At 36.7% G+C, this 11,094-nt stretch overlaps 1 protein-coding gene across 1 annotated transcript; it reads left to right on the top strand.

Annotated features, from left to right (window-relative positions):
- Positions 1 to 5,436: 5,436 nt before the first annotated feature.
- LOC132730802 (uncharacterized) lies at positions 5,437 to 10,746 on the top strand. Its single transcript, XM_060716821.1, has 6 exons — positions 5,437 to 5,523; positions 6,647 to 6,790; positions 7,289 to 7,368; positions 8,978 to 9,052; positions 9,406 to 9,631; positions 10,094 to 10,746. The coding sequence occupies exons 1-6, from the start codon at positions 5,478 to 5,480 to the stop codon at positions 10,642 to 10,644; spliced, it is 1,122 nt and encodes a 373-aa protein (XP_060572804.1). The 5' UTR covers positions 5,437 to 5,477; the 3' UTR covers positions 10,645 to 10,746.
- The last annotated feature ends 348 nt before the right edge of the window (positions 10,747 to 11,094 follow it).

The following is an 11,094-nucleotide window of genomic DNA, read 5'->3' as shown; positions in this document are numbered from 1 at the left end:
ATTGTGTTTTATTGTTTTTAGCTCACCTGAGCATATGCTCAGGGTGAGCTATTGGGATCACTCTTCTTCCGTCGTCTGTCGTCCGTCAATCGTCGTCCGTTCACACTTTTCAAACGACATCTCCTCTGAAACCATAAGGCAGATCATAATGAAACTTCACAGGGATGTTCCTTGTGTGAAGCCTTAACAAAGTTGTTCAAAGAATTCCATTCCATGCAGAACTCTGGTTGCCATGGCAACCAAAAGAAAAAACTTTAAACATCTTCTTCTTGATAACCCAAAGAGCTAGAGCTTAGATATTTGGCATGAAACATCTTCTAGTGAGTGTCTACCAAGATTGTTCAAATAAAAGCCCTGGGGTCAAAATTGGCCCTGCCCCAGGGGGTCATTGATTTTCCCTATAGGCATATAGTAAAAACTTAAAAAATCTTCTTTTAAAGAACCCAAAGAGCTAGACCTAAGATATTAAGCATGAAACATCTTCTAATGAGTGTCTACCAAGATTGTTCAAATAAAAGCCCTGGGGTCAAAATTGGCCCCGCCCCAGGGGGTCATTGATTTTCCTTATATGCATATAGTAAAAACTTAAAAAAATCTTCTTCTAAAAAACCCAAAGAGCTAGACCTAAGATATTAAGCATGGAACATCTTCTAATAAGTTTCTACCAAGATTGTTCAAATAAAAGCCCTGGGGTCAAAATTGGCCCCGCCCCAGGGGGTCATTGATTTTCCTTATATGCATATAGTAAAAACTTAAAAAAACCTTCTTCTACAAAACCCAAAGAGTTGGAGCTTAGATATATGGCATTAAACATGTTCTAATGGATGTCTACCAAGTTTGTTCAAATAAAAGCCCTGGGGTCAAAATTGGCCCCGCCCTAGGGGGTCATTGATTTTCCCTATATGCATATAGTAAAAACTTTAAAAGTCTTCTATTAAAGAACCCAAAGAGCTAGACCTTAGATATTAAGCATGAAACATCTTCTAATAAGTGTCTACAAAGATTGTTCAAATAAAAGCCCTGGGGTCAAAATTGGCCCCGCCCCAGGGGGTCATTGATTTTCCCTTTATGCATATAGTAAAAACTTTAAAAAATCTTCTTCTAAAAAAACCCAAAGAGCTAGAGCTTAGATATTTGGTGTAAAACATGTTCTAATGGATGTCTACCAAGTTTGTTCAAATAAAAGCCCTGGGGTCAAAATTGGCCCCGCCTTAGGGTTCATTGATTTTCCCTATATGCATATAGTAAAAACTTTAAAAAATCTTCTCTTAAAGAACCCAAAGAGCTAGAGCTAAGATATTAAGCATGAAATATCTTCTTATCAGTGTCTACCAAGTTTGTTCAAATAAAAGCCCTGGGGTCAAAATTGGCCCCGCCCCAGGGGGTCATTGATTTTCCCTATATGCATAAAGCAAAAACTTAAAAAAGAATCTTTTAAAGAACCCAAAGAGCTAGAGCTAAGATATTTAGCATAAAACATGTTCTAATGGGTGTCTATTTAATTTGTTCAAATAAAAGCCCTGGGGTCAAAATTGGCCCCGTCCCAGGGGTCATTGATTTTCCCTATATACATAGAGTAAAAAGTTAAAAATCTTCTATTAAAGAACCCAAAGAGCTAGAGATATTTAGCATAAAACATGTTCTAATGGATGTCTACCAAGTTTGTTCAAATAAAAGCCCTTGGGTTAAAATTGGTCCTGCCAGGGGGAGGGGGGGGGGGGCAAAAGTCATTGTTATTCATAATTTGTGTATAGTAAAATCTTAACATCATGAAATATCTTCTAATGGGTGTCTTCCAAGTTTGTTCAAATAAAAGCCCTTTGGTTTAAACTGGCCCGGCCCTGAGGGCCTATGTTCAGGTGAGCGACCCCAGGGCCATCATGGCCCTCTTGTTTTCTTACAAGGTCACTTCTCTAGATAAACATGTGTCATATTATCTCTGGAAAATAACAAATTTCATGTATTTTGTGACTTTTGTCCCTTAAGCAAAACTTAAAACCAGGCATGACACACATGTTCCTTTAGATGACATGCTAAGCTATTTTTCTTGACAACTAGATATGACAAAAAAGTATGACATAAATATGCCCCACTCTTTGGGGGGGGGGGCATTTAGAATTGCCCATATCTGTCCGTCCATGCATGTGTGTATTCCTATGCTGTGTATTATTAGCTCAAAGTGTTTGAGCTAGAGTCAACAAACTTGACAGGAAAGTTTATCAGCATGTGAAATTGTGCACCTGGGATGTCGTGTATTTGGTTTTGGTATTTACATTGTAGTTTTGTTAAGAGTTATTGCCTTTCACTTAACAAAGGTAGATTCATGGCTTTTGTACATTGCACTAGTGTACTTTCTCAATTTCTTCAAATTCATTCAATATTTTTCAAGTTATTCTCCGGACAAACATTTTTTAATAACATAAAGAAAGTAATGAATAAATTAAGTAATGTAGAGTTAAACTCACTAGTGTTTATATACATGTATGCGTGAAGTTTCAATTGATTATGATAGTGTGAGTTGCACTCCGGACAATTATAAAAGAAGTACAACAAAAATTAAGCAAAATGATACATGTAGTATGGTTCTTTGACACTGCACTTCCTGTTGGTAATTTTAAAAAATGCTACATGTATAGTTCTTTGACACTGCACTTCCTATTGGTAGTTTTCACTCCGGATCACGACATAAGCCACGTTGAATTCATCAGAGCTTACTTTAGCCACCGCATATTTCCCGTCAGGCTGTCAAGCAGTTAACCAGTACTAGTTGCCTTCACTTTCGTAAAGAACTGATAACTTCTTTACATGCCAGAGTAGAGGAACACGAATGACCGTAGAAAGGATTTCATGATCAATCACAACGACAGTGATCTGCACCAAACGGGAAATGAACTCGAGTCGCCCGAATCACATCCCAACGCACTGGTTATTGAGCTAACCGGGAGGTTCTGAAAATGGTATCTATCACTGTGAAGTTTTAATCAAATGTCTTCAAAATCTCTAAAGTTTTTATATGGGTAAACCTAGTTAAGTATCATAAACTAAGAAATGTAGTTATGGTTCATAGACACTGCATTTTCTCTTACTTATTTCCTGCTTCAGTCCCATTGATGCTTGTAGCCCATGTCTTGCCAACCCTGCCATGAAACGCAGGCTTAAATCGTCATCCGCAGCACACCATTACTCCCAACAACAGAGAACATGGCATTCCTCACAACCAGTCCAACGTCTGACTACTAACAGTCAACTGCTGTAGCGTTCGTACTAACAGATCAGAGTTCAACGCCGCACTACAGTACATCAAACCTGACCTGATGCGGACCAGAATCATGGTTGAAAGGTTTGAAGCCTGGGAAAGATCCCGACAAGAACACCATAATGTCAAGTGATATATTCCCACCTGAGCTGACATTCCACCGTAACGACAGGTTATCTGGTGTCGGAGGAGGTGTGTTCACTACTGCAAGAGACAACCTTACTATGGACGTACGGTCGGTGGACGCTCAACGGACTGAGAGGTAGTGTGGTCGAAGATTAAGACGTGGAAAAGCAAGAATCTCTATATTTACTCCTATATTCCTCACAGAAATATAAAAGACATCCGTAAACTTGATGAATCTCTACATGGACTAACCACTTCAGCACGAGCATCAATTTGGCTGTGACTTTGACTGCCAAGACAAAGACTGGTCCAATATGGTTGTCAACAAGGGTGCAGCTAATAGGGATGATTTATATCTCCATCAAACATCGCGTTACACAACCAGCCAACTCGAGATAATAACATGCTTGACCTGGTTTTCACGAACAACCTCATTGGTAAAAACTTCTTCTGTCCCAGGTATAAGTGATCACGCTATGGTTGTGACGGAAAATCTTCCTCTAATCTAAAGCAAGCTGGGAAAACATACTGGAAGACCTCTCAAAGGCTGTTATTGATGAAGCAGGTAAAACTCAAACTTCTGTTTAAAGTCTATGGATATTCTGAGAAGTCCATGACTACTAAGATTCCATCCAAACTCAGTAAAAAACGACAATCACTTCCCTGGCTCAAGAATGACTTTAAGAAAATGATAAGTCGGAAGTCCAGGTTGTACAAACACGCTTAGCAAACCAAACGGTGGGGACTGTTTAAGTCGTATATCAACGTGAATGCAAGATAGCTTTCAAGAAAGCCGAGATCAACAACATCAACATCACTATTCAGAAAGGACTTGAAGAGAATCACTCAAAACCATTCTGGTAGTATATATGTCAAATCCAGAAGACAAGATAGTGATAGTGTTGGAGTGGCACCCCTCAAGAAGGCGGGAAAACTTGTCAACAATGGTAAAAAGAAGGCCCAGATCCTGGTCGACCAATTCAAGTCCGTCTTCATCAAGGACGAAAGAAATTTAAACCAGAATGGACAACCACATCCTTCAACAAGTACCAGAAAACTCATATCTAGGAATCACTATATCAGACGACCAGAAATGGAGTACGCATATAAGCAAGAAAACCAAGAATTTAAAGCAAACCCAACCCTAGGATTTCTAAGAAGGAACCTGAAAAACGCCCTGAATCTTGTCGTAAAACAGCATTTCTGTCTCTGGTACGCTCTACCCTGGAAGAGTACGATCGTCTGGGATCCATACCTCCAGAGAGACGTTGACAAGCTTAACACACAAATGCTTCAAGACCTGAAACTACCTTCAATCCGAGAAGGAAAGCCAACAGACTGACGATGTTTTACAAGGTGGTCGGCGGCTTGTGCCATCCCTGCCTTGCCAAGACTTCATGACGCCTGTCGAAGTACTAGTCAATAAACGCAGAGTGAAAGTTAAGATTTTTGAGAATTGTGCGACAAATAATATTATTGAAAACCAGATAAACAGACACTCTAAATCCTTTAAAACTGTGCATTGTAAAACTTTAATTTATAATCAATCATTTTTCCAACGAACACTTGCCAATTGGAATAAATTGAGATAGTGTTGCGCAAGGTAAGACAGTGGACGGCATCAAATCAGCCGTATTCCATTTGCACTAGTTCCACTCTCTCGTTGCTTATATGCTGAAAGGCCCTGCAACGTATCTACTAGTCTCAGGCATCATTGATAACTAAGAAGGGAGATAATTAAAAAGCCTAGCAATGTAGAGTTATGGTTTTATGACACTTCAATTCCTCTCACTATCTCAAAATCTTTCTCAAGAGTGTGACGGACAAACGGACGGACACACTGAAGTTCTATTGAGACAGTACTCCATTGTTCTCCCCATTCATAACAGAAAAATAGCCACACAAAAGCCTACGGAATGAATGACATCAAAGAGAAAGTACGGCATCTAAATGTTCCTGTAGTCGCATAAGTATTCTCTTGCAAGTAAGTAAACAGTTTATGTCTATAAATAGAGAGCGTGCACTTACACATTTGCAGAGATTCTTATCTATTGAAAAGTTCAAGCTTAGCTCATGTACAATTCACATTAGTAGTATGGACGGCATAAAATCCGCTGCACTAGTAGTAACGTTAACGTTATGTAAGTAACTCATTATAACAATAACTCGAATTTGTCGCATGGTTTCGAACGTTTTCTTTGTTCTTACTTATCCATTATACTCAGTACACTTCAATGAGCATTTGAAAACTGGATTGATATATAGCAGTACAGTTTGTTCGTTGATTCGTATGGTAAAAAAGCTCGACTGCTATATAGCAGTTGAGTTTTTTTCGCACCATGTATATATCAGTGTTTTTTCACAATGGGACAGGGGTAACGAACATTACCAGTTGCAAAAAAAAATGGAATCAATAAAATTTGAGTTAATTTAATCAAAAGGTACATCCGCTGAATGAATTATTTCCACTGAAAAAAAAGCCCTTTAAACTTGAATCAACAATTCGTCTCTAACATTGGGTGTATTTTGTTTATTTTATTTTATTTTTTTTTGCGGCAGGGAAAACAACTTGAAAAAACTGCCTTATCATAAAAAGCTGTAATGTAGCTAACGATTTTTTTATTTATCAATTTATGAATTAATTAATTTATTTATTTCTGTTACAAAAAATGAAAACATTATGCCATTACGATAAAACAGTTATATTATATGAAACGAGTTAGTTCCGAGGATATAACACTGGTTAATTGGGCGACATCTCGGGATGTTTCTGCAAAATGTCTCGGCCTAACGGCCTCGCCATTTTTTAGCAGATAACGCCCCAGCCAGTGTTATATCCTCGTAAATAACTCGTTTCATATACTATAACTATTACATCTGAATTCCTCGTGTCTTCGTTTGACTGAATTTTGTATACTGGCACTTTATTAATATTCAAGGATATATATAAAATCGGCACTTTATTAATAAACAAGGATATAATTATATAAAAGCAGCACTAATCTGCTGTGTCGATCCAGAGTTTCTGTATTGACCTTAGAATATCGAAGTAAGAAATATTTCACAGTTAATACAAAAATTATATTGATCACCCAGCTTTACTCGGTGAAGTGAGTTGGAATTTAGCGAGGGAAGGGGTCGGACCTTTCCTAGGACTTTGTTAATCTAATCCAAAAGCGAAATTGCACGGTAGCTGGGGAGGGTATTGCACTGAAATGAGGGTTTAGAAAACGTAATTGATATCATGTTAACATTATTCTATAGGTATATTTCTGGCATCACAATGCGCCGGCATGTGTCAAGATTTAGACGTAAAGGCTTGTCAAACAATGACGTCACAGGATCAACACTTTTGTAAGGATTCACCTATGGCTAGTACAGTTTGTCCAAAGTTCTGCAAGAAATGTCGTAAGTGACTTTTTTAGCCATTTTTTCTTCATTTTTCTGTCCTTCAATATTTATTTTCTGTTTGAAAAAAAATTGTGTTGTTTCAAACAAAGTATTTCGGTAATTATATCTCTGAAAAGCGCATCATATCACTGTTATAAACCTTCCTCAAAACAGCGTCCCTGATAGCCATATCTACTGCAGTAACGTGTCTATGAATTGTAGGCTTTACTGTTATAGAGTGCGGACCAGCACATTAGAGGTATCGAGGGGTTTCCTTTATGTTTATGTATTTTATCGTTGGCAGATTTCATTTTCCATCTTAATTCTTTTAAACTGACAATTATATGAAACGATTTATTTAAAAAATCACATAAATAATCGTTAGAGGAGCTGAAGGCCGCTTTAAAGGTTGGTTTCACAAACCGGTTATACGATAAAATACTTTGTAATAAGCTGTCTTATCAGGAAACATTTGAAAGGCAAACTAAGACAAACTGTTTAAACGACATTTTTCAGCACTGTTATGTTACCACTGCGACAACACTGTTCGTAATTATACGGATTGCACATCAACACGCGAGTGTCAGGTGGGCGAGGTAAGAGCTCAGCTGTATCATTTGAAAAGGTATCCAGATTTGAAAAGTTTCCTCGTTTGAAAAAGAATCCCCTTTTTGAAAAGTGTTCCCATTTGAAAAAGTATCCCAATTTGAAAAGTTTCCCCACTTTTTTGTAAATGAAATGGTGAAATGTTTAATTTTGATAATAATTAGGTTTTGCGTATTGGAAATACTATACTGAATGGTCACGTGGAAGTATTAAAATTTCAAAAGAGCCAAAAACGTACAGGTATATGCTACATGCTCCCCATACATTTGAACAGTATCGATAGTAGGTGAACTACATGTTTTGTAACTTATTTCTCACCTTGAGTATTGCTTGTGTGTGGTTTCTACTTAAAGTGCTCTTTGTCTGGGCCGGATAGGGAGATGGTTACATTTCCAAGAGTGGTTCACTTTACAATGTGTATAGAGGTCATACAAACATTGTGCCTGGGAAGTCAATATTCTTAATCATTTTCATTCAAGTATACCGACTGCCTGGTCATAATTCTATGATAAAAGTGACCCCTTTTCAGAAAGTATTGCGATTGCAAAATATTGATTGACCTAATCACACATAAGAGACTTATGAATACTACTATTACGCCTTGGAGACCTCCTCCGTGGTCGAGGGGTTAGAGTCGATGACTTCTAATCCAGTTACCTCTCTGGCCGGCGTGGGTTCGATCCCAGGGAGAGGCTTTGGTAGTTTAGCGCGGAGGAAGGTAGTCTAGTACTGGTGTAACTCTCCAGGAACGATGGTTAGGAAACTACTCGCCTATTTGACTGAAACACTGTTGGAAAAAGGCGTAAAATGAAACAAGCAAACAAACAAATATAACGCCTTGGTGTGTATAACGTAATAGCTGTTTGTTCGTCTGTCCGTTCATTCGAAATCTTGTCTGCTGTAACGAAATAAAATATTGACACATTTGTCATTAATCTTCAAAAATAACCGCCTTTTCTATGCATACAAACTAATATCTGTAGATAAATAATTACTCATCCTGAGAAACTCGGGACACAATATGTACATCCACCTTCTCTGTAACCTGTATAATATTGACACCGGTCAGATTTCGAGAAAAAAAGATAACTTTATCATAAAAAATGAAGTTGAAGCATATTTTTTAACACCAGATCACTTTTGTTTTGTTCCAAGAATTCGTTGTTGAGATTAATTCTTAATACATATCGATCAAAATTAGATTTTTGGTAATGATCCGTATATAAATGATACTAATATTGAATGAGTTCAATACTGAATTTATTCAATGAGTTAAATAAAACTATATTATGCAAGCCTAATATATTGTGAGTATAATATAGTTTTATTCAACGAGTTTAATAAATTTAAAAATGAAGCTTCACGAATATAATATTCTATTTATCACATGTCCAACATAAGTACTGATAACGGTTAAAATAATCGCTACAGTGACGCGCTTATACAGTGTAGTGCGTCCTTACGCTTTGTTTGTATAACGTCGGACGTGCGAACCGTTGTTATGCAGTCACAAAAGCGGCATGGGTATGTGATAAAGAATCATTTGTAATCGATCACAGTGCTAGAGATATCAACTGAATTGTTTTATTTATTTTATAGCAATGTCTACTGCATCAACTCGTCTCATCCACGGACGGACACAGAGAGTACAAGATGAACTGTGCCAGTCCTTACGTAACTACCTATAGTTTTTATGCTTATTCCAAATAAAATTAAATCGCAAATATTCGACGATATGCGTAAGGGTAATTTATAGCAATACTTGTCTTAATTGAAATCACCTCAGAAGAGAAGTATAAATTATAAGTATTTTCTTTCAGAAGACCTGGTAAAAATTCAAACGTACTGTAAAAGATCTGTCTCTCTAAGATGAAGTCTTTATTGTGTAACATTCGTAATCATGTCACTACAATTCTAATTGAAAAATATATAAACAGTGAGAAATTATTATAGCAAAACTTATCTTGCACTCAAAACAAATCAATTACAGAACAATATACATTTTAAGACTGTTACTTTGTTTTCAGACATGTGACGGCATGGGTTTAATGCAAACAGGACGTCGTGATATCAACGCACGTAATCTTATTACCCAATGCTGCACAGATGACTTGTGTAATAACCCTGGATACTTCAAGACAGCAACATTAAAGCAGACGACGACGACACCAAAACAAGCGGTGACGACATTAAAACAGACACTGGCGACATCAACCAAGACGCCTTTATCACTTACAGTTCCACACACGTCTAGTGTGTTGTTGTTTTTTGTTGTTTGTTTCATACATTTTGTACAAATATCGCACTTTGTCTTGAAAAAATGTTTCTCATTACAACTAAAATTAAGGCTAACAACCTTATCGATTCACTCTGATTGGAATAATGATTATCTCATTTAAAGTGGAATGATTGTCAATTTTGACAATGTTAACTATGTATTTTATGTGGTATTACATTCAAACTTAGGTAACGTTTTTTGCCGTGAGAATCTATATTGGGGTAACTGAAGTACATGTAAACCCAAAACAAACATTCTCTAATTTCATACTTATTTCAGCTTGTGTTTTTATTTCTTGACAAAAAACTTTGGCACAGCGCTTCATAAATCATATGTAAGGACATTGTTTATCTCAAACTGCACGTGCGTTTTCTAAATCTGTGTAAAATGGCTGTTATGCTTACTTGATATTAAATCTAAATTTTATATGTTTTCAGACTGCAATAAAGACATAGAATTCATGATTGAAGACTCTAGACACACCTCTCATTTAGATGTCCGCAACTATCTTAGAGATATTGTTAATTATCTAGATATAGGCGTCCAGCAAGCCATGGTAGGCGTGGCCCTCTACGACCACGGGGTAGATGAGAGAATAACCCTTGGAAATCACCCGCAGAAGTCAGAGCTTTTGCATGCCATACATCACATTCGCTTTGAAGGCGATGATAACGATATTGATAAAGGTGATGTACTGGAATTTTTACATGACGAACTTCATGGTCGCCATGGGGACAGGCCTAACTTTGAGAATGTCATTGTCATCATCGTGGACCATTTCTCCCGCTTTGTTACTGCAAGGTTCTTAAACGATGTTGACCGTTTGTCTTCACTCTCAAAAGATATCATAGTTATCAACGTCGGAGCCAACGGGGCATATTCTCCATTTTCCAGTTTAGCTTCCGATTCAAGTCACGTTATTGATGTACCAAGCTATTCGGATTTGTCGACAACTCTAAAAACCGTGCTTGACCTTATTTGCACATAATCTGGCTGAAAAGATTAATGCCTTCCTATTTTCTTTCATCAAAAGTTTAAAATACTAGTAGTTTATTACAAACTCCTGAAATAAAGCTGATGAAAAAGATGATATTGAGTTAATTTCTTTTTACGATTATCTCATAGCAAATAATACTAATTTAATGTTTCGTTCAGGGGCAAAAATCGGGAGTCGCATTTAATTAATTTCAATGAATTCAAATTAGATTACTCAATGTTCAATAATTCTTATCTAATTCTTGCAAAAGTTAAGCAACTAGAATTTAATAAGATAAGCAATGGGTGAAAAAGGGATTTATTTGTGAAAAGTTAAACGTATAAAAACGTTATAATGAAATCTTTATATATGTACGTAACATAATACTAGGGTATATTCTTAAAGAAATACACGATATATATATATATAAGAAAATCAGAACAAAACAAAAGCTTTCAAAAT

The sequence above is a fragment of the Ruditapes philippinarum genome, unplaced genomic scaffold (assembly GCF_026571515.1).
Source record: "Ruditapes philippinarum isolate M1 unplaced genomic scaffold, ASM2657151v2 ctg1881_1_1_1_1, whole genome shotgun sequence".
NCBI classification, from domain to species: Eukaryota; Metazoa; Mollusca; class Bivalvia; order Venerida; family Veneridae; genus Ruditapes; species Ruditapes philippinarum.
This window is presented reverse-complemented; position numbering and strand designations above follow the sequence as displayed.

What these genes read in the sequence shown, in the direction of transcription:
- LOC132730802 (XM_060716821.1), top strand. Translation starts at nt 5,478, where the DNA reads ATGGACGGCATAAAATCCGCTGCACTAGTAGTAACGTTAACGTTAT. An exon ending in GCGAGTGTCAGGTGGGCGAG is followed by an intron (nt 7,369 to 8,977) that starts GTAAGAGCTCAG and finishes TTTATTTTATAG; the next exon opens with CAATGTCTACTGCATCAACT. An exon ending in TGAACTGTGCCAGTCCTTAC is followed by an intron (nt 9,053 to 9,405) that starts GTAACTACCTAT and finishes CTTTGTTTTCAG; the next exon opens with ACATGTGACGGCATGGGTTT.